Here is a 24,443-nt window from a genome sequence, read left to right as displayed (position 1 = left end):
CCTCCCCTCACCACATCACCCCCTCCCCTCCCCACCCGTCTCCCCTCCCCTCCACACATCAGCCGCCTCCCCTCCCCTCACCACATCACCCCCCTCCCCTCCTCTTCCCACATCACCCGCCTCCCCTCCCCTCACCACATCACACGCCTCCCCTCCCCTCACCACATCAACCCCCTCCCCTCCTCTCCCCACATCACTCCCCTCCCCTCCCCACATCAGCCCCCTCCCCTCCCCTCCCCACATCACCCCCTCCCCTCCCCACATCAGCCCCCTCCCCTCCCCTCCCCACATCACCCCCTCCCCTCTCCACATCAACCCCTCCCCTCCCCCTCCCCACATCAACCCCTCCCCTCCCCTCTCCACATCAACCCCTCCCCTCCACCTCCCCACATCACCCCCTCCCCCCATCACCCCCTCCCCCTCCCCACATCACCCCCCCTCTGCTCCCCCTCCCCACATCACACCCCTCCGCTCCCCCTCCCCACATCACCCCCCTCCGCTCCCCCTCCCCACATCACCCCCCTCCGCTCCCCCTCCCCACAACACCCCCCTCCCCTCCCCACATCACCCCCCTCCCCTCATCACCTCCCTCCCCACATCACTCCCCCTCCCCTCCCCTCATCACCCCCCTCCCCTCCCCTCCCCTCATCACCCCCCTCCCCTCCCCACATCACCCCCCTCCGCTCCCCCCCACATCATGCCCCCCTCCCCTCACATCACGCCCCGTCCTCCTTGCCCCCCACATCACCCTCCTCCACCACACCAACACCCTCCCCTCCCCCCACATCAACCCACCTCCCCCCACATCAAACCCTCCCCACAACACCCCCCTCCCCTCCCCTCATCACCCCCCTCCCCTCCCCTCCCCACCCGTCTCCCCTCCCCTCCACACATCACCCGCCTCCCCTCCCCTCACCACATCACCCCCCTCCCCTCCTCTCCCCACATCACCCGCCTCCCATCCCCTCACCACATCACACGCCTCCCCTCCCCTCACCACATCAACCCCCTCCCCTCCTCTTCCCACATCACCCGCCTCCCCTCCCCACATCAGCCCCCTCCCCTCCCCTCCCCACATCACCCCCTCCCCTCCCCATATCAGCCCCCTCCCCCTCCCCTCCCCACATCATCCCCTCCCCTCTCCACATCAACCCCTCCCCTCCCCCTCCCCACATCAACCCCTCCCCTCTCCACATCAACCCCTCCCCTCCACCTCCCCACATCACCCCCTCCCCCCATCACCCCCTCCCCCTCCCCACATCACCCCCCCCTCCGCTCCCCCTCCCCACATCACCCCCCTCCGCTCCCCCTCCCCACATCACCCCCCTCCGCTCCCCCTCCCCACATCACCCCCCTCCGCTCCCCCCTCCCCACAACACCCCCCTCCCCTCATCACCACCCTCCCCACATCACCCCCCCTCCCCTCCCCTCCCCTCATCACCCCCCTCCCCTCCCCTCCCCCGCATCACCCCCCTCCCCTCCCCACATCACCCCCCTCCCCTCCCCCCACATCATGCCCCCCTCCCCTCACATCACGCCCCCTCCTCCTTGCCCCCCACATCACCCTCCTCCACCACACCAACACCCTCCCCTCCCCCCACATCAACCCACCTCCCCCCCACATCAAACCCTCCCCACAACACCCCCCTCCCCTCCCCTCATCAACCCCCTCCCCTCCCCTCATCACCCCCCTCCCCTCCCCTCCCCACATCACCCCCGCACCCCTCCCCTCATCAACCCCCTCCCCTCGGCACATCACCCCCTTCCCCTCCCCTCCCCACATCACCCCCCTCCCCTCCCCACATCACTCCCCTCCCCTCCCCTTGGCACATCACCCCCCTCCTCTCCCCTCCCCTCCCCTCCCCTCCCCACATCGACCCCCTCCCCTCCCCTCGGCACATAACCCCCCTCCCCTCCCTTCGCCACAGCACCCCCCTCCCCTCCCCTCGGCACATCACCCATTACCCAAAAACACCCTCCCCTCCCCCCCTCCCCACATCACCCCCCCCTCCCCTCCCCTCGGCACATCACCCCCCTCCTCTCCCCTCCCCTCCCCACATCGCCCCCCCCCCTCTCCTCGGCACATCACCCTCCTCCTCTCCCTTCGCCACAGCACCCCCCTCCCCTCCCCTCGGCACATCACCCCCCTCGCCACATCACCCCCCTCCCCTCCCCACATCACTCGCCTCCCCTCCCCTCACCACATCACCCCCCCTCCCCTCCTCTCCCCACATCACCCGCCTCCCCTCCCCTCCCCACATCACCCGCCTCCCTCCCCTCACCACATCACCCCCCTCCCCTCCTCTCCCCACATCACCCCCCTCCCCTCCTCTCCCCACATCACCCCCCTCCCCTCCCCACATCAGCCCCCTCCCCTCCCCTCCCCACATCACCCCCCTCCCCTCCCCACATCACCCCCCTCCCCTCCTCCCCCACCCCCCTCCCCTCCCCTCATCAACCCCCTCCCCTCCCCTCCCCACATCACCCCCCCTCCCCCTCCCCTCATCCACCCCCCTCCCCTCGGCACATCACCCCCCTCCCCTCCCCACATCACCCCCCTCCCCTCCCCTCGGCACATCACCCCCCTCCTCTCCCCTCCCCTCCCCACATCGTCCCCCTCCCCTCCCCTCGGCACATCACCCCCCTCCCCTCCCTTCGCCACAGCACACCCCTCCCCTCCCCTCGGCACATCACCCCCCTCGGCACATCACCCTCTCCCCTCCCCTCATCACCCCCCTCCCCTCCCCTCCCCACATCACCCCCCTCCCCTCCCCTCCCCACATCACCCCCCTCCCCTCCCCACCCCACATCACCCCCCTCCCCTCCCCACCCCACATCACCCCCCTCCCCTCCCCACCCCACATCACCCCCCTCCCCTCCCCTCCCCACATCAACCCCCTCACCTCCCCTCCCCTCGGCACATCACCCCCCTCCTCTCCCCTCCCCTCCCCACATCGCCCCCCTCCCCTCCCCTCGGCACATCACCCCCCTCCCCTCCCTTCGCCACAGTACCCCCCTCCCCTCCCCTCGGCACATCACCCCCCTCGCCACATCACCCCTCTCCCCTCCCCTCATCACCCCCCTCCCCTCCCCTCCCCACATCACCCCCCTCCCCTCCCCACCTCACCCCCCCTCCCCTCCCCACACCACATCACCCCCCTCCCCTCCCCACATCACCCTCCTCCCCTCCCCACACCACCCTCCTCCCCTCCCCACACCACCCTCCTCCCCTCCCCACACCACATCACCCCCCTCCTCTCCCCTCCCCTCATCACCCCCCTCCCCTCCCCTCCCCACATCACCCTCCTCCCCTCCCCACACCACATTACCCCCCTCCCCTCCCCACCCCACATCACCCCCCCTCCCCTCCCCACCCCACATCACCCCCCTCCCCTCCCCACCCCACATCACCCCCCTCCCCTCCCCACCCCACATCACCCCCCTCCCCTCCCCACATCACCCCCCCTCCCCACATCACTCCCTCCCCTCCCTACCCCTCTCCCCTCCCCTCCCCACATCACCCGCCTCCCCTCCCCTCCCCTCCCTACCCCTCTCCCCTCCCCTCCCCACATCACCCGCCTCCCCTCCCCTCACCACATCACCCCCTCCCATCCCCTCCCCACCCGTCTCCCCTCCCCTCCCCACATCACCCGCCTCCCCTCCCCTCCCCACATCACACCCCTCCCCTCCCCTCCCCACATCACCCCCCTCCCCTCCCCACATCACCCCCCTCCCCTCCTCTCCCCACCCCCTCCCCTCCCCACCCTCTCCCTCCCCACATCACCCCCCTCCCCTCCCACATCACCCCCCTCCCCTCCCCCCCACATCACACCCCTCCCCTCCCCCCCACATCACACCCCTCCCCTCCCCCCACATCAACCCCCTCCCCTCCCCCCCCACATCAACCCCTCCCCCCCACATCAACCCCTCCCCCCCACATCACCCCCCTCCCCTCCTCCCCACATCACCCCCCTCCCCTCCCCCCCCCCCACATCACCCCCCTCACCCTCCCCCCCCAACATCACCCCCCTCACCCTCCCCCCCCACATCACCCCCCCTCACCCCCCCACCCACATCACCCCCCCTCCCCCCCACATCACCCCCCTCCCCTCCCCTCCCCACATCACCCCCCGCTCCCCTCCCCTCATCACCCCCCCTCCCCTCGGCACATCAACCCCCTCCCCTCCCCTCCCCACATCACTCCCCTCCCCTCCCCTCGGCACTCCCCTCCCCTCCCCTCGGCACATCACCCCCCTCCTCTCCCCTCCCCTCCCCACATCGACCACCTCCCCTCCCCTCGGCACATCACCCCCCTCCCCTCCCTCGGCACATCACACCCCTTGGCACATCACCCCCCCTCCACTCCCCTCCCCACATCACCCCCCCTCCCCCTCCCCTCGGCACATCACCCCCCTCCTCTCCCCTCCCCTCCCCACACCGACCCCCTCCCCTCCCCTCGGCACATCACCCCCCTCCCCTCCCCTTGGCACATCACCCCCCCCGCCCCTCCCCTCGGCACATCACCCCCCTCCCCTCCCTTCGCCACAGCACCCCCCTCCCCTCCCCTCGGCACATCACCCCCCTCGCCACATCACCCCTCTCCCCTCCCCTCCCCACATCACCCCCCTCCCCTCCCCTCCCCACATCACCCGCCTCCCCTCCCCTCCCCACATCACCCCCCTCCTCTCCCCTCCCCTCCCCACATCACCCCCCTCCTCTCCCCTCCCGTCCCCACATCACCCCCCTCCTCTCCCCTCCCCTCCCCACATCGCCCCCCTCCCCTGCCCTCGGCACATCACCCCCCTCCCCTCCCTTCGCCACAGCACCCCCCTCACCTCCCCTCGGCACATCACCCCCCTCGGCACATCACCCCCCCTCCCCTCCCCTCCCCACATCACCCCCCCTCCCCTCCCCTCATCACCCCCCTCCCCTCGGCACATCACCCCCCTCCCCTCCCCTCCCCACATCACCCCCCTCCTCTCCCCTCCCCTCCCCTCCCCACATCGACCCCCTCCCCTCGGCACATAACCCCCCTCCCCTCCCTTCGCCACAGCACCCCCCTCCCCTCCCCTCGGCACATCACCGCACCTCCCCTCCCCTCCCCACATCACCCCCCCTCCCCTCCCCTCGGCACATCACCCCCCTCCTCTCCCCTCCCCTCCCCACATCGCCCCCCTCCCCTCTCCTCGGCACATCACCCCCCTCCCCTCCCTTCGCCAAAGCACCCCCCTCCCCTCCCCTCGGCACATCACCCCCCTCGCCACATTACGCCCCTCCCCTCCCCACATCACCCGCCTCCCCTCCCCTCACCACATCACCCCCCTCCCCTCCTCTCCCCACATCACCCACCTCCCTCCCTTCCCCACATCACCCGCGCCCCCCTCCCCTCACCACATCACCCCCCTCCCCTCCTCTCCCCACATCACCCCCCTCCCCTCCTCTCCCCACATCACCCCCCTCCCCTCCTCTCCCCACATCACCCCCCTCCCCTCCCCACATCAGCCCCCTCCCCTCCCCTCCCCACATCACCCGCCTCCCCTCCCTTCCCCCCCCTTCCCCACATCACCCTCCTCCCCTCCCCACTCCACATCACCCCCCTCCCCTCCCCACCCCACATCACCCCCCTCCCCTCCCCCACCCCACATCACCCCCCCTCCCCTCCCCACATCAGCCCCCTCCCCACATCACCCTCCCCTCCCTACCCCTCTCCCCTCCCCTCCCCACATCACCCGCCTCCCCTCCCCTCACCACATCACCCCCTCCCCTCCCTCCCCACCCGTCTCCCCTCCCCTCCCCACATCACCCGCCTCCCCTCCCCTCACCACATCACACCCCTCCCCTCCTCTCCCCACATCACTCCCCTCCCCACATCACCCCCCTCCCCTCCCCACATCACCCCCCTCCCTCCTCTCCCCACCCCCTCCCCTCCCCACCCTCTCCCCTCCCCACATCACCCCCCTCCCCTCCCCCCCCACATCACCCCCCTCCCCTCCCCCCCCACGTCACTCCCCTCCCCTCCCCCCACATCACCCCCCTCCCCTCCCCTCCCCACATCACCCGCCTCCCCTCCCCTCACCACATCACACGCCTCCCCTCCCCTCACCACATCACCCCCCTCCCCTCCTCTCCCCACATCACTCCCCTCCCCTCCCCACATCAGCCCCCTCCTCTCCCCACCCCCCTCCCCTCCTCTCCCCACCCCCCTCCACTCCCCTCATCACCCCCTCCCCTCCCCACATCACCCCACCTCCCCTCCCCTCATCACCCCCCTCCCCTCGGCACATCACCCCCCTCCCCTCCCCACATCACCCCCCTCCCCTCCCCTCCCCTCGGCACATCACCCCCCTCCTCTCCCCTCCCCCTCCCCACACCGACCCCCTCCCCTCCCCTCGGCACATCCCCACACCGACCCCCTCCCCTCCCCTCGGCACATCACCCCCCCTCCCCTCCCCTCGGCACATCACACCCCTTGGCACATCACCCCCCCTCCCCTCCCCTCCCCACATCGCCCCCCTCCCCTCCCCTCGGCACATCACCCCCCCTCCCCTCCCTTCGCCACAGCACCCCCCTCACCTCCCCTCCGCACATCACCCCCCTCGGCACATCACCCCCCCTCCCCTCCCCACATCACCCCCCCTCCCCTCCCCTCATCACCCCCCCTCCCCTCGGCACATCACCCCCCTCCCCTCCCCACATCACCCCCCTCCCCTCCCCACATCAACCCCGTCCCCTCCCCTCCCCTCGGCACATCACCCCCCTCCTCTCCCCTCCCCTCCCCACATCGCCCCCCTCCCCTCCCCTCGGCACATCACCCCCCTCCCCTCCCTTCGCCACAGCACCCCCCTCCCCTCCCCTCGGCACATCACCCCCCTCGCCACATCACCCCTCTCCCCTCCCCTCATCACCCCTCTCCCCTCCCCTCATCACCCCTCTCCCCTCCCCTCCCCACATCACCCCCCTCCCCTCCCCCTCCTCACATCACCCCCCTCCCCTCCCCACACCACATCACCCCCCTCCCCACATCACTCCCTCCCCTCCCCACCCCTCTCCCCTCCCCTCCCCACATCACCCGTCTCCCCTCCCCTCCCCACATCACCCGCCTCCCCTCCCCTCACCACATCACACCCCTCCCCTCCTCTCCCCACATCAGCCGCCTCCCCTCCCCTCACCACATCACACGCCTCCCCTCCCCTCACCACATCACACGCCTCCCCTCCCTCACCACATCACCCGCCTTCCCTCCTCTCCCCACCCCCTCCCCTCCCATCACCCCCCTCCCCTCCCCCCCCCCCACATCACCCCCTCCCTCCCCCCCCACATCACCCCCTCCGCTCCCCCCCACATCACTCCCCTCCCCCCCCACATCACTCCCCTCCCCCCCCACATCACCCCCCTCCCCTCCCCCCCCACATCACCCCCCTCCCCTCCCCCCCCACATCACCCCCCCTCCCCTCCCCCCCCACATCACCCCCCTCCACATCACCCCCCCTCCCCTCCCCCCCCAACATCACCCCCCTCCCCTCCCCCCCTCCACATCACCCCCCTCCCCCCCCACATCACCCCCCCTCCCCTCCCCCCCTCCACATCACCCCCCCTCCCCCCCCACATCACCCCCCTTCCCTCCCCCCCACATCACCCCCCCTTCCCCCCCCTCCACATCACCCCCCCTCCCCCCCACATCACCCCCCCTTCCCTCCCCCCCACATCACCCCCCCTTCCCCCCCCTCCACATCACCCCCCCTCCCCCCCCACATCACCCCCCCCGCCCCTCCCCCCCCACAGCACACCCCCTCCCCTCCCCTCGGCACATCACCCCCCTCGCCACATCACCCCTCTCCCCTCCCCTCATCACCCCCCTCCCCTCCCCTCCCCACATCACCCCCCTCCCCTACCCTCCTCACATCACCCCCCTCCCCTCCCCTCACATCACCCCCTCCCCTCCCCACCCCACATCAACCCCCCCCCCTCCCCACATCACCCCCCTCCCCACATCACTCCCTCCCCTCCCCACCCCTCTCCCCTCCCCTCCCCACATCACCCGCCTCCCCTCCCCTCACCACATCACCCCCTCCCCTCCCCTCCCGTCTCCCCTCCCCTCCCCACATCACCCGCCTCCCCTCCCCTCACCACATCACACCCCTCCCCTCCTCTCCCCACATCACACGCCTCCCCTCCCCTCACCACATCACCCGCTTCCCCTCCTCTCCCCACATCACTCCCCTCCCCTCCCCACATCGCCCCCCCTCCCCTCCCCTCGGCACATCACCACCCTCCCCTCCCTTCGCCACAGCACACCCCTCCCCTCCCCTCGGCACATCACCCCCCTCGGCACATCAACCCCCCTCCCCTCCCCTCCCCACATCACCCCCCCCTCCCCTCCCCTCATCACCCCCCTCCCCTCGGCACATCACCCCCTCCCCTCCCCCCCCACATCACCCCCTCCCCTCCCCCCCCACATCACCCCCCTCCTCTCCCCCCCCACATCACCCCCCTCCTCTCCCCCCCACATCACCCCCCCTCCCCACATCACCCCCCTCCTCTCCCCCCCACATCACCCCCCCTCCCCTCCCCCCCCACATCACCCCCCCTCCCCTCCCCCCCCACATCACCCCCCCTCCCCTCCCCCATCACCCCCCCTCCCCTCCCCCCACACATCACCCCCCCTCCCCTCCCACATCACCCCCCCTCCCCCGCCCCTCCACATCACCCCCCTCCCCCCCCACATCACCCCCCCTCACCCCCCACATCACCCCCCCTCCCCTCCCCCCCCCACATCACCCCCCCTCCCCTCCCCCCCACATCACCCCCCCACCCCTCCCCCCCCACTCACCCCCCCCCTCCCCCCCCCCCACACACCCCCCCCCTCCCCCCCCCCCACATCACCCCCCCCCTCCCCCCCCCCACATCACCCCCCCTCCCCCCCCCCACATCACCCCCCTCCCCTGCCCGCTCACATCACCCCCCCCTCCCCCCCCCCCCACATCACCCCCCCCCTCCCCTCCCCCCCCACATCACCCCCCCCCCTCCCCCCCCCCCACCCCCCCCCCCCCCCCCCACATCACCCCCCCCACCCCCCCCACATCACCCCCCCCACCCCTCCCCCCCCCACACCCCCCCCCCCCCCCCCACACACCCCCCCCCACCCCCCACACACCCCCCCCCCCCTCCCCCCCCCCACATCACCCCCCCCACCCCCCCCCACACCACCCCCCTCCCCCACCCCCCCCCACATCACCCCCCCCCCCCCCCCCCCCCCCCCCACATCACCCCCCCCCCCACCCCCCCCCCACCTCACCCCCCCCTCCCCACCCCCCCCACATCACCCCCCCCCCCCACCCCCCCCCACATCACCCCCCCCCCCCACCCCCCCCCCACATCACCCCCCCCCCCCACCCCCCCCCCACATCACCCCCCCCCCCCCCCCCCCCAAATCACCCCCCCCTCCCCCCCCCCCCCAATCACCCCCCCCCTATCACCCCCCCACCCCTCCCCCACCCCTCCCCCCCCACATCACCCCCCCTCACCCCCCACATCACCCCCCCCCCCACCCCCCCCACATCACCCCCCCCCCCCCCCCCCCCCACATCACCCCCCCCCACATCACCCCCCCCACCCCCCCCCCCCACATCACCCCCCCCCCCCTCCCCCCCACACACCCCCCCCCACATCAACCCCCCCCCCCCACCCCCCCACACACCCCCCCTCCCCACCCCCCCCACATCACCCCCCCTCACCCCCCCACCCACATCACCCCCCCCTCCCCCCCACATCACCCCCCCTCCCCTCCCCCCCCCCACATCACCCCCCCCCCCTCCCCCCCCCCCACATCACCCCCCCCCCCCCCTCCCCCCCCTCCCCACCCCCCCCCTCCCCCCCCCCCCCCACCCCACCCCCCCCCACCCACCCCCCCCCACATCACCCCCCCCACCCCTCCCCCCCCCACACCCCCCCCCCCTCCCCCCCCCACCCCCCCCCCCCCCCCACCCCCCCCCCCCCACCTCCTCCCCCCCCCCTCCCCTCCCCCCCCCCACCCCCCCCCCCCACCCCTCCCCCCCCCACATCACCCCCCCCCCTCCCCCCCCCCCCCCCACACCCCCCCCCCACCCCCCCCCCCCCACATCACCCCCCCCTCCCCTCCCCCCCCCACATCACCCCCCCCCCCTCCCCTCCCCCCCCCCACATCACCCCCCCCCCTCCCCTCCCCCCCCCACATCACCCCCCCCCCTCCCCTCCCCCCCCCACATCACCCCCCCCCCTCCCCTCCCCCCCCACATCACCCCCCCCCCACCCCTCCCCCCCCACATCACCCCCCCCCCCCTCCCCTCCCCCCCCACATCACCCCCCCCTCCCCCCCCACATCACCCCCCCCTCCCCTCCCCCCCCACATCACCCCCCCCTCCCCTCCCCCCCCCACATCACCCCCCCCCTCCCCTCCCCCTCCACATCACCCCCCCTCACCCCCCACATCACCCCCCCCTCCCCTCCCCCCCCACATCACCCCCCCTCCCCTCCCCTCCCCCCCCCACATCACCCCCCCTCCCCTCCCCTCCCCCCCCCACATCACCCCCCCTCCCCTCCCCCCCTCCACATCACCCCCCCTCCCCTCCCCCCCTCCACATCACCCCCCCCTCCCCTCCCCCCCCACATCACCCCCCCCTCCCCTCCCCCCCCACATCACCCCCCCTCCCCTCCCCTCCCCCCCCCACATCACCCCCCCTCCCCTCCCCTCCCCCCCCCACATCACCCCCCCTCCCCTCCCCTCCCCCCCTCCACATCACCCCCCCTCCCCTCCCCCCCCCACATCACCCCCCCTCCCCTCCCCTCCCCCCCTCCACATCACCCCCCCCCTCCCCTCCCCCCCCACATCACCCCCCCCTCCCCTCCCCCCCCACATCACCCCCCCCTCCCCTCCCCCCCCCCACATCACCCCCCCCTCCCCTCCCCCTCCACATCACCCCCCCCTCACCCCCCACATCACCCCCCCTCCCCTCCCCCCCCACATCACCCCCCCTCCCCTCCCCTCCCCCCCCCACATCACCCCCCCTCCCCTCCCCTCCCCCCCCCACATCACCCCCCCTCCCCTCCCCTCCCCCCCCCACATCACCCCCCCTCCCCTCCCCCCCTCCACATCACCCCCCCTCCCCTCCCCCCCCACATCACCCCCCCCTCCCCTCCCCCCCCACATCACCCCCCCCCTCCCCTCCCCCCCACATCACCCCCCCCTCCCCTCCCCCCCCACATCACCCCCCCTCCCCTCCCCCCCACATCACCCCCCCTCCCCTCCCCCCCCCACATCACCCCCCCTCCCCTCCCCCCCTCCACATCACCCCCCCCTCCCCCCCCACATCACCCCCCCCTCCCCTCCCCCCCCCACATCACCTCCCCCTCCCCCCCCCCCACATCACCCCCCCCTTCCCTCCCCCCCCCACATCACCCCCCCCACATCACCCCGCCTCCACATCACCCCCCCCTCCACATCACCCCCCCCTCCACATCACCCCCCCCCTCTCCCCCCTCCACATCACCCCCCTCCCCCCTCCACATGACCCCCCCTTCCCCTCCCCTCCCACATCACCTCCCTCCCCTCACCCCCACTCCTTTCACTCCCCCCCCCCACACACATCCCTCCCCCCCGTCACTCCCCGCCCTGACCCCGGAACCCACCGACCGGCCGTTGTTGTCGGGGGACGGAGGGAAGGAACGGGACAGCGCACACTTCCTTCCGGCGGATGTACCGTCAGCGGCTTCACAATGGTGAGTGTGTGCCGGGGGCGGCGTGGGGCATGGGCATGGGGATAGGGATAGGGGATAGCAGATAGCTGATAGCTGTTAGCTGTGGTGGGGGCGGTCACTCCTTCAGTTCCTGTATTGTATTGTATTGTGGTGGTGGTATGGAGTGTACTGTACTGTACTGTACTGTGCTGTGGTGTGATGGAGTGTGTTGTGTCACTGAGGCTGCAGGAGGTGCCCCTCCTGGCTGCAGACTCTGTGGTGAAGGTTATCTCCGTATTGTGATTACAGATAGAGACACACAGTACGGGAACTACACTCCAATCCCACCAGATATCCCAACCCAATCTAGTCCCACCTGCCAGCACCCAGCCCATATCCCTCCATATCCCAGTTCTGGTCACCCAGTTATAGGAAGAATATTATTAAACTAGAGAGGGTTCAGAAAAGATTTACCAGGATGCTGCCAGGTATGGAAAGTTTGAGTTATAAAGAAAGGGTGGCACTTTACCCACAGGAGTACAGGAGGCTGAGAGGTGACCTTGTAGAAGTTTATAAAGTAATGAGGGGGTATAGACAGGGTTAATGTTAGGTATCTTTTCCCTAGGAATGGGGGACTTCGTGTGTGAAATAAACTTCCAGCAGAAGTGGTGGATGTGGGTACAATTACAATTAAAAGACATTTGAATAAATGGAATGAATAGGAAAGATTTGGAGGGATATGGGCTAGAGGAGAGTGCAAGTGGAACTAGTTTAGTTTGGGATTATGTTCAGCATGGACTGTGCAGACTGAAGGGTTTCCATGCCGTAATGCTATGATGATCTGCATTGACACTATGGGTCAAAAGACATCTTTACGTACTATAAAATCTCTACAACTCAATATTAGATATTCGAAGTCATGAGCAGACAGCACAAAGTGGGAAGAAAAAGCTGTTTATGTTGGTGCAAGATCAGGATCCAGAAGGTGATTTCAGATTATTTGCAAAACAATAAGATACAGAATAGAGGGAGAACTAGCTCAAAAGTAGAGGGTGGTAGTGGAGGTGGTAGGGTGAACAGCAAAGGTTATCTCACAATGTAAGATGAAATGTCTGAAAACAAACCTTCCAGCTCAATGAGCAAACTGGACACAGTAATCCAGAAGGAGACAGTGAGGTCTGCAGATGCTGGAGATCAGAGTCGCGAGTGTGTTGCTGGAAAAGCACAGCAGGTCAGGCAGCATCCGAGGAGCAGGAGAATCAACGTTTCAGGCATAGGCCTTTCATTAGGATTCCTCTGGCCTGACCTGCTGTGCTTTTCCAGCAACACACTCTCAACAGTAATCCAGAAGACATCTCACCAATGTCCTGAACAACCTCCACATGACTTCCCAACTCCTATTCTCAAAGGACTGAGCAGTGAAGACAAGCGTATTAAATGCCTTTTTAATTGTCCTATCTCTGTGATGCAAACTTCATAGAAATATGCACCTGAACCCCTAGGTCTCTGTTCTAAAACGTTATCCAAGGCCCTAGCGTTAATTGTATAAGCCCTATCCTTGTTTGTTGTACCAAAATACAATATCTTGCCATTTATCCAGATTGAAATCCATGTGCCATTGTTCACTCCATTGACCCATTTGATCAAGATCCCTTTGTAATCTTAGAAAACCTTCTTCACTGTCTACACTGCCACCAACGTTGTCATCATCCGCAACTTACTAATGATTGCCTTCTGTATTCTCATCCGAATCATTTATTCAAATAGCAAACTAAAGAGGACCCAGGTATATCAATCCATCTGTTCCAGTCCCGTTTTCCAGCATTTGGTTTGTAAGCTTATATGCCACAGAAGTTCAAGAGTTCAACTTAATAACTCTGAAACATTCTGAAGATTCCTGCCTTGGGTACTCTTTCAGGCAGTGATTTCCAGGTTCCCACTATCCTCTGTATGAGAACACTCTACCCGAAAAGCCCCTGTCAATCTCCTGCTCTTTATCTTAAAACTATGGCACTTGGTTATTAACCCCTGTGCAACGTATCTGCCCTCAGAAATTTTGTACTCCTCAGTCACATCCTCACTGATTTTATTGAGGTTTTTCAGGGGCTGATCAAGATAATTGATGAGGGAAAAGCGTTTGATGCTGTCTACATGGACTTCAGCAAAGCCTTTGACAAGGTCCCTCATGGCAGACTAGTACAAAAGGTGAAGTGACATGGAATCAGGGATGAGCTCGCAAGACCGATACAGAACTGGCTTAGCCATAGGAGACAGAGGGTAGTGGTGGAAGGATGCTTTTTGGAATGGAGCATTGTTACTAGTGGTGTTCCACTGGGATCAGTGCTGGGTCTTCTGCTGTTTGTGATCTGCATAAATGAATTGGAGGGACATGTAGCTGGTCTAATTAATAAGTTTGCAGATGATACAAAGGTTGGTGATGTTCTAGATACTGAGGAGGATTGTCAGAGGATACAACAGGATAGAGATCAGTTGCAGGCAGAAAAATGGCAAATGGAGGTTAATCCGGACAAATGTGGAGTGAGCATTTTGGAAGGTCAAGTACAGGTAGCAATTTTATAGTGAATGGCAGAAACCCTGAGGAGTATTGATATGCAGAGGGATCTAGGTGTGTAGGTCCACAGATCATTGAAGGTGGGAGCGCAGGTAGATAAGGTGGTAAATCTGGCTTATGGTATGTTGCCTTAATTGGAAGGGGCATTGAGTATAAGGATACAGAAGTTATGCTGCAGCTTTATCGAATGTTAGGCAGGCCACACTTGGAATATTCCGTACAGTTCTGGTCACCACTCTACCAGAAAGTTATGGATGCTTTGGAGAGGCTTACCGGGATTTTTGCTATGAAAAATGTTTGCTCGACTGGGTTTGTTTTCACTGGAACATAGTAGGAGGTTGTGGGGCAACCTAATAGAAGTTTATAAGTTTGTGGTTGAATACAAGAAGATGCGAGAGAGGAAGTTTAAAAGAGATGTACGAGGCAAATATTTCACACAAAGGGTGGTGAGTGCCTGGGACACATTGCCAGAGACGGTGGTGGAAGCAGACACAATAGCAGCATTCAAGAAACACCTGGACAAATACATGAATAGGAAGGGAGTAGAGGGATTCAGATCCTGAAAGTCAAGACAGTTTTAGTATGGAAGGGCAAAATATGGCAGTGCTGGCTTTGAGGCTGAAGGGCTTGTTCCTGTGCTGCATCCCATCCCCCAGCCTCATCTGCCCCAAGAGAAACAACCCCATCCTCTATTGTCTACTCATAGCTGAATCACTCTAGCTCAGACAATATCCTGGTGAATCTTCCACACCCTTTAAGTGTAATCACAACCAGAACTGCACACAATACCAAAACTCGAAATTGCTGGAAAAGTTCAGCAAGTCTGGCAGTATCTGTGCAGAGAAGTTAGATTTAACATTTCGGGTCAAGTGACCCTTCCTCAGAATTGCTGGTAAGTTGGAAAATGTTAGTTTATATGCAGAAGATAGGATGGGAGGGAGGGGGTAAGGGGTAAACGATAGGTGGGGTTAAAGCTGAAAGAGAGAGGAAGCCAGTTGGACAGATGACGGAGAGGATAACAATCGGCTAGAAGGGTGAACAGCTATTAATGGAACAGCTGGTAGCTAACAATGGGTTGTGTGTAATAGCCAATGATATGTGAATAAGGCCAGATGTGTGGGGGTTGGGATAAGGACATGGGACACCTCAAGACCTAGAGTTATTGAACTTGATATTGGGTCCAGACAGCTGCAGGGTCCCCAAACGGAAAATGAGGTGCTGTTCTTGCAGCTTGTGTTGAGCTTCGCTAGAGCACTGCAGCAAGCCTGAGACAGAGATGTTGGCCAGGGAACAGGGTGGTGTGTTAGAGTGGCAGGCAGCTGGAAGCTTTTTTATGGACAGAACATGTGTGTTCTGAGGAGCGGTCACCCAGTCTAGGCTTCTTTTTCCCAATGTAGAGGAGACCACGTTGGGAGCAGTGTATGAAGTAGACTAGATTGTGTGAAGTGCAGGTAAAGTGTTTGGGCCCTTGGATACTGGGCAGGGAGGAAGTAAACAGAGAGGTACCACACCTTCTGCAGTTGCAGGGGAAGGCACTCTGAGACTGGGGGTGGGGTGTGTGGGTTGGGAGTGGAGAAAGAGTGGACTAGGGTGTGTTGGTGGGTACAGTTCCTATACAAGGGTGTGGAGGGGAATATGTTTTGGTGGCACCTCACTAGATGTAGCAGAAGTGGTGGCAAATGTTACAGGAGGGAAGAGACTGGTAAGGGTGGAAGTGTGGGAGGTAGGTCAGACCCGGCTGAGGGCTCTGTCAACAACTGTTGGGAACTGCTCGGTTGAGGAAGGAGGTGGACATTTCGGAGGCTCCCTTGTGGAAGTTGGCATGATCAGAACAGATGTGACGGTGACAGAGGAACTGGGAGAATGGAATTTGCCTCTACGGGAAGCAGGGTGCTGAGGATGTGTAGTCGAGGTAACTGGGAGTCAGTGGGCCAGTGGGTGTGGGTGGCTAGCCTATCCCCAGAAATGGAAACAGAGATGTCAAGGGTGGGAAGGGAGGAGTCAGAGATGGACCAGGTGAAAGCGAGAGCATGTTCTTCCTACTTAAATGAATCACAACACACTTCTCTGCGTTAAATTTCATCCATCGCTTGTTCACCTGTTCCAATAAACTGTCCTTTTAAAGTTCTAAACAGTCTTTGTCAGAATTCACAATATTTCAAAGTTTTGTATCATTTGCAAATTTTGAAATTGCCTGCTTTGCGCAAAGTTCTGGAGCAGGGGTCCTAACACTAACCTCTGGATATCCACTGTTGGTCTTCCTCCAGTCTGAAGAACTGTACACCTCCACTCTTCCTTTCTTGTATTGATGTTGCCACTCTTCATTTTATACCAGGAGTTTTGTTTTTGCTCACAGACCTGTGCTGCACTTGATGAGATGTGTTTTGGAAGCCCATGTATGCAACATCAGCAGCTTTGTCCTCATCCAGTCTCTTTGTTACCTCATCAAAGGTTTCTGTCTGTTAAATATAAATTTGCTCCAACCTTTCTTCTTGTATTACTAGTCATGGCTGGGTAAGAACAGCTTTCAGCACCTGGTGTTGTCATTTTTGATTGGCTGACCTGCCAAGTGGGCGGCACGGTGGCTCAGTGGTTAGCACTGCTGCCTCACAGCACCAGGGTTTCTGGTTCAATTCCAGCCTCGGACGACTGCCTGTGTGGAGTTTGCACGTTCTCCCCGTGTCTGCGTGGGTTTCCTCCGGGTGCTCCGGTTTCCTCCCACAGTCCAAAGATGTGCAGGTCAGGTGAATTGGCCATGCTAAATTGCCTATAGTGATAGGTGCATTAGTCAGAGAGGGATGGGTTACTCTTTGAAGGGTCGGTGTGGACTGGGTGGGTCGAAGAGCCTGTTTCCACACTGTAGGGAATCTAATCTAATCTAATTTTAAAAGTCTGTCATCTCAAAACAATGTGTTCAACAATGTGTATATGAGTCATGAGTTGTGATTTTTTAAAAAGAAATTGAGTTTGTAGAAGAAGAGGGTTAAACAATTTGGATATAGAAGAGAACAAAATCAATGAGATACAGTAAATGGCAGTTTTTGAATGGTGACAGGCAAAAGGTTTTGCCCAAGAGTCAGTTCCTGGACTACTGCTTTTCTTTTGTACATTAGATTGCAAAGTAAAGATTTAAGATGTCAAAATTTAATGCTTCCAAACTTGGAGACATGACTGACAGTGGGGATCGTACAAATCAGGGCAACAGGATGCAGATCGGTATTTAAAGCAAATAATATAAGCTGAAACATTTGACAGAAGAAATAAGAAGTGACTATATAGACTTAATAGCACCGTTCCAAATACTGCATAGGATCAGACGGATCTAGCATGTGGCCAGGATATTACATGGATGTCTGGATTAATAGTCGAGTGATAATGGCACCAGGCCATCACCTCCTGGTTGACTTAAGCTCCCAAATCCAGTGTTGCCTGTTCCCTAGTGGGCTCTACCACAAGCTGCTCCAAAAAAATCATGCAGACATTCCACAAATCCTTGTCTTGCGATCTTCCGATTTTCCAATTTTCCTGATTTTCCCAGTTTACTTGCACATAAAAATCCCCTGTAATTATTACAATGGTGCCTTTCTTACATGCCTATTCTGTTTCCTGATATGCATTTTGCCTCACATCCTCCAAGGCGGACCACACACAATTCCCATCGGAATTGTTTTTTCTTTGCAGTTCCTTAAATCTACCCACATGGATTCTATGCCTTCCAATCCCATATTGCGTTACGGTATCAATTTAAATTTCATTTCTTCTTAACAAGGCAACCCCACCCCTGCACATCTGCCAGTCCTCTTCATAGGATGTGTGTCCTTGTATATTTAGTTCTCATCCCTGATCCCCTTGCAGCCATGTCTCTGTGCAAAATCAAAAAGAACAACTAAAAAGTTGACAATCTCTAGAATTCTACTTCAGCCGGGAGCTAATTGGCACAGGGTCAACAACATCAAAGATGTGGGAGAAACAGGTTTGAATTCATGGGACATTGGCTGCAGCACTGAGGAAGGAGCACCAGTATTGTTCTTCAGTTGTTCTTTTTAGTTTACCCTCCAGCTGCTCATATTCTTTCCCCTTTTTACCGATTATTGTTGGTATCAATCTGGACCATGACAACTGGATCCTTTCCCTCCCACTCCCAAGTTCCTTTGCAGCCCAGATGAAATATGCTGAAACTGGGCACCAGGCAAGCAATGCAGCCTTTGGGACATTTGACCCTGGCCATGGAGAACAATATCTGTTCCCCTGACTATACTGTTCCCGATGACAACTACATTTCTGTTTTCTCCATGCCATTAGAATTCGAGTTAGATTAGATTAGATTCCCTACAGTGTGGAAACAGTCCCTTCGGCCCAACCAGTCCACACTGACCCTCCGAAGAGTAACCCACCCAGACCCATTTCCCTCTGACTAATGCACCTAACACTACGGGCAATTTAGCATGGCCAATTCACCTAACCTGCACATCTTTAGACTGTGGGAGGAAACCGGATCACCCGGAGGAAATCCACGCAGACACGGGGAGAATGTGAAAACTCCATACAGACAGTCGCCCGAGGCGGGAATTGAACCTGGGATCCTGGTGCTGTGAGGCAGCAGTGCTAACCACTGAGCCACCGTGCTGCCCCTTTTATCCCTATGGGATAAAATTAGGTTTATTGTCGCATGCTCAAATGAGTGCAGTGTAAGGTTTACAATGTTGCTACTAATGACACCTTCTTAGTTACAAAGATATCTCTACAGGGTTTTAGGAATAAATTAGAAAATTAAAGAAATAAGAAGTTCAGCATTATGGTCCTTTGCACCATCTTAGCTACAAGGTTCTTAGGAACAAATTGAAAAAAAAAACAGTTCTCTCATCTTCCCTCCAGCCCCCACCCTCATTCACCCACGGAGCAAGAATTTCAAACCTGTTAGACAAATCCGAGGACTGAGGCTCCTTCAGCGCTACCTCCTGGATCCCTCTACCTTGCTTGTAGTCACATCCTTCTGTGCTGACCACTTAATTCAAGGTAGTTACTCTGCCTCCTAAAACACAGAATCCAGGTAACTCTCCCCATCGTTAATGTGTTGCAGCATTCCAAGTTCAGAATCATAAACTCTGAGCTGCAGTTCCTCAAACAACCTGCATTTGGTCCAGATGTGGTTACAATGAACCATATTGAGGTCCACCACCTCCCATATCATGCAGGCACATTACATTAGCTAGCTTTGCATCTCTATTTTATTTACTTAGTTCCTAATTTGTGTTTTTTTTTTAAATTTCATACTGGTTATTTTGTTTGTAATCTGTATATATTTCTCCTGCTTACATTCAGTCTGAAAGTAATCTATAATAATACATGGTCTAATGGCCGTGATTACTAAATAATGAAGTGCAGTTTTCCTGCAATGTTTGTGCTGGGCCCTGATCCTAGGTTTCAACTTGTAAAAGTACACCTTGTAAACTGTGAACCAAAAAGCACTTCTCTCCCTCTGCACCGAATTTCCAAAGCCCCTGAACTATACACTCACTCGGGATGTATCTAACCCTGGATGTGATCTCTCCTTCCAGTTCATGCAAAGATCTTTACCCTTATATAGTTATTTTATAAACCTGATTGTGGCTTATTTATTGTTTAATATGTTATACTACATTGCAAAACCTAAAACATAATAACTGAAAATGGTTTACAGAAAATTTTTAGAAAAACATGCCAGTTACTTATGATCTGAATATGATCTCACCTGAGGCCAATGTGTCCTGGGCCATATTCTTTCTGCAGAGGCCAATGGTAAATGGCACCAAATGTGGAACTCTTGTATCAAAGCTGTTGGATGCCACAAGGTGAAAAGTCACACGACACCAGGTTATGGTCCAATAGGATGAGGCAATGCCATCGTGATATTATTGCTGGCCTGTTAATCCACAGACCCAGATAATGTTCGGAGGACCCAAGGTTGAATCCCGCCACGGCAGATGGTGGAATTTGAATTCAATAAATATCTGGAATGAAGAACCTATGATGACCATGAATCCATTGTCAATTGTTGGAAAAACCCATCTGGTTCACTAATGTCCTTTAGGGAAGGAAGCTGCCATCTTTACCTGGTCTGGTTTACATGTGACTCCAGACCCACAGCAATGTGGTTGATTCTTCACTACCCTCTGGGCAATTAGGGACAGGCAATAAGGTCACCCCTCAGTCATCGACACTCCAGGGAAAATAGCCCCAGCTTATTCAGCCCTCTCCCTACATCTCAAATCCTCCAACCCTGGTCACATCCTTGTAAATCTTTTCTGAACCTTTCAAGTTTCACTGGAAGGAAGGAGACCAGAATTGCACGCAATATTCCAACAGTGGCCTAACCAATGTCCTGTACAGCTGCAACATGACCTCCCAACTCCTGTACTCAAAACTCTGACCAATAAAGGAAAGCACACCAAACACCTTCTTCACTATTCTATCTACCTGTGACTGTACTTTCAAGGAGCTATGAACTTGCACTTCAATGTCTTTTTGTTCAGCAAACTCCCCAGGACCTTATCATTAAGTGTAGAAGTCCTGCTAAGATTGGCTTTCCTAAAATGCAGCACCCTCACACTTATCTAAATTAGACTCCATCTGCTACTTCTCAGCCTTTTGGCCCATCTGATCAAGATCCCATTGTTATCTGAGGTAACATTCTTCACTGTTCACTACGCCTCCAATTTTGGTGTCATCTGTAAACTTACTAACTGTACCTCTTATGCTCGCATCCAAATCATTTATATAAATGAAGTAGTGGACCCAGCACTGATCCTTGTGGCACTCTACTGGTCACAGGCCTCCAGACTGAAAACCAACTCTCCACCACCACCACCCTCTGTCTTCTACCTTTGAGCCAGTTCTGTATCCAAATGGCTAGTTCTCCCTGTATTCCGTGAGACCTAACCTTGCTAACCAGTCTCCCATGAGGAATCTTGTCGAATGCATTACTGATGTCCATATAGGTCACATCAGACGCTCTGCCCTCATCAATTCTCTTTGTTATTTCTTCAAAAAACTCAATCGATGAGACATGATTTCCCACGCACAAAGCCATGTTGACTATCCTTAATCAGTCCTTCCCTCTTCAAATACATGTACATCCTGTCCCTCAGGATTCCCTCCAACAACTTGCCCACCATTCCTGAAACAAGCTTGGCATTCCAGACTTTTGTTAATAATGACATGAAAATTTTACCAGGTGCGATGCTGGGACATTAACCCATGTCATCAGACCATGAACATTGGCTCCTTCTGAATTATGAGGTTAACGACATGCACAGCACCACCATTTCCCTCTCACTGCTTAGTGTAGCTTCCTTCTCTGAATTGGTTATCTTGAATGTTCTTGGAGAACTCAATAATTTAAAAGATGAGTGATGATTAATTTTCCCTCGAAATCACATCACTCGTGATAAACTGGCTGGCAGCTCCAGGCAGGTCACTGGGGTATTAAAAACAAGGCAGAAAGTGGCTGAAGGAGAGAGACGTTTAAAGGGGGACTGCCCTGGGCTTGTTGAGTCCCATTTCTTTTCCTTTGCCCGCTCCTATTTGTAACGTGGCCTGGAGAGACCCACCGAGGGAGAGAAGTGATTGTTGCCAGTTGCTGATGAAAAAGAGCTGCAATGTTTTCGGTGCTGAAGTATTACATTAGCTAAAAAGTAAATTAATTGGAATTTCATTAGTGTTGTGTAAAACTAATTATTTGCAGAATGAGTAACCTGTTTGTACTTGCTTCTTGGTTAATCATTCTATTTTGTTGCTTCCAACTAAACAATGAGACAGATACATTTTAGCTGTAATTATTCTTTCATAACCAGTTAATTGTTTTGAATTTTGCAGTATCTTCTTGCATTGTGCATCATTGTAAATGGTGTCATCCAGTAAGCACAGTATTACCAATACATTGTCTGATTGTGATAACAAGAGCTTTCTTTTCTGGCTGATGTACGATAAAGCAATCGTACAAGTTATCACGACACGATGTTGAGTTTATGCAGAAGATCTGATCTGGTTATAGTCTGTTCGGCATACGAACTACCTCCTAAATTGAGGACTCGAAATGAACCTCTCAGTTCTTGAGTGAGTTGAAATATCATTGCCTAATTTAAAGTATTTTTTGTGTTTTTATAGCCTAAAGCACCAAAGGCTAAGAAAGGGCCAGAACATAAAGTTATCCATCCGTACAGTAGGAAAGCTGCCCAGATGGTTCGGGAAACGCACAAACAGGAAAGAAAGGACAAGTATGTAATTTTGTGGTGTTGAAGTCATTAAGAGACGTGAAACACTAGTCAGCATTTTTAAAATATCAAATGTGTTTTTCCTAATTTCTCCTTCATATGTGGGACTGTTCATCAGTAACCTAACTGTCTTGCTGAAAATGGGGTACCTTATCTATACCAAAACTGCTGTTGATGCTGGGCATGTTAAAGTTTATCATGCCAAATTATTGAGAGAATGTATCTTGTGTTTTTCTATGGCATATTATCTTAGTTAGAAAAAGCAACCCCTTGACCTTTCATTAGTCTTTTAAAGGACTCGGACAAGACATTTCCCTGAGAAATGAAGCAAAGAATAACTGTCATCTTTCTGAGTTGAAACAGGCGCAGTATGTGCACATGCTCTTCTCTCTGGAAAGTGATATATGTAGCTTCCAGTATGTGCAAGTACACCATACTGCAAATCAGTTGTCACGTTAATTTTTTAAATATCAGGATTATTGTTTGACCGTCAGGGAGGCAATGGCCTCTTGGTCTGATCGCTGGACTGTTAATCCAGAGACTCAGCTAACGTTCTGGAGACCCGGGTTCGAGTCCTGCCATGGCAGATGGTGGAATTTGAATTCAGTTAAAAAATCTCGTCTCATGGTGACCATGAATCCACCGTCAATAGTCCGGGAAAGCCCATCTGGTTCACTAATGTCCTTTGGGAAAGAAAACTGCCATCCTTACCTGGTTTGGCCGACATGTGACTCCAGACCCACAGCAGTGTGGCTGAGTCTCAGTTAAGAATTGGCAATAAATGCCGCCTACCTAGCGATGCCTTCATCCCATGAATGAATAAAGAGAAACAAATTTAGCAAATGTTGTCCAATAACAGAATCAAAACTAATGTTAGGTTCTTTGTCACAAGTTTTGCAACGATGTCTGGTTGGCTACAGTCAGTACCTGTGGCTAATGAATGTTGAAGATGGTGGGTCAAGTCTAAATCCATGAGGCTACTTTGTCCTGGATGCTGTCAAGCTGCTTGACTGTTGGAGCTGCACTTATCCATGCAAGTTATTCCATTACATGTCTGACTTGTGGATGGTGGACATGCTTTGAGTAGGTTGGCCATGAGTACGTCACCTCAGAACCCCTGGTCTCTGTGTTGAGACCATCACTTTAAGTTTTCCTTTTCCAGTTTGCAATTAAAAGCTGAAGTTGAGAATTGACCTTTGAACTGCAGCTTGTTTTCCAAACAGACCAACAGACAGATGAGTGCTGTTGGGAACAGACCTGGGAAGATAATGCAGGTTAAGTACTGCTGTAAGGAAACTGTAGGTGATTCATAGAGTCCCTACAGTGTGAAAGAGGCCATTTGGTCTATCAAGTCTGCACTGACCTTCCGAAGAGCATTGCAGTCAGACCCAGGCCCGCATCATAACCTGCATATACCATGGCTGGTCCACCCAGCCTACCCCAGCCCTGGATATTATGGGGCAATTTAACATGGCCAATCTACCTAACCTGTCCATCTTTGGAATGTGGGAAGAAATTGGAGGACCTGGTGGAAACCCACATAGAAGAAGAGGAAGAATATGCAAACTCTACACTGATAAGTCACCTCAGGCTGGAATTGAACTCCAGTCCTTGACACTGTGAGGCAGCAGTGCTAACCAATGAATTACCTTGCCACCCATGACAGATTCAACACTGAAACGTTGCTATTGTTGTAATTCCAGTTTACTCCCTTCTGCAGTTTAAAAACTTTGGTTGCATTGTTGCCCTTTAACCTGCAGAGACTGTACCACAGAATCTACAGAATTTTGGAAGATGATAAGCATTGCTTCAAATGGTCAGCTTTAATACCCTGGGATGTAGATTCTCAAGTCCTGCATATTTAGACCATTATACCATAAGACATAGGAGCAGAAATTAGGCTATTC

The 24,443-nt window shown here is 58.1% G+C and overlaps 1 protein-coding gene across 1 annotated transcript in view; it reads left to right on the top strand.

The window, feature by feature from the left end:
• Positions 1–11,659: 11,659 nt before the first annotated feature.
• tma16 (translation machinery associated 16 homolog) overlaps positions 11,660–24,443 on the top strand; it is a 50,039-nt gene continuing 37,255 nt past the window's right edge. Inside the window, exons 1-2 of the mRNA XM_043698881.2 lie at positions 11,660–11,754; positions 22,430–22,539. Of these exons, the coding sequence (XP_043554816.1) occupies positions 11,752–11,754; positions 22,430–22,539 (113 nt within the window). The 5' untranslated portion in view covers positions 11,660–11,751. The remainder of the gene's footprint in view (positions 11,755–22,429; positions 22,540–24,443) is intronic.

The sequence above is a fragment of the Chiloscyllium plagiosum genome, unplaced genomic scaffold (assembly GCF_037043375.1).
Source record: "Chiloscyllium plagiosum isolate Xiang-an unplaced genomic scaffold, Cpla_swu_hap1 HiC_scaffold_1, whole genome shotgun sequence".
Classification (NCBI taxonomy): Eukaryota; Metazoa; Chordata; class Chondrichthyes; order Orectolobiformes; family Hemiscylliidae; genus Chiloscyllium; species Chiloscyllium plagiosum.
Note: the sequence above shows the minus strand (reverse complement) of the source record. Positions and strands in the feature narration are given on the sequence as shown.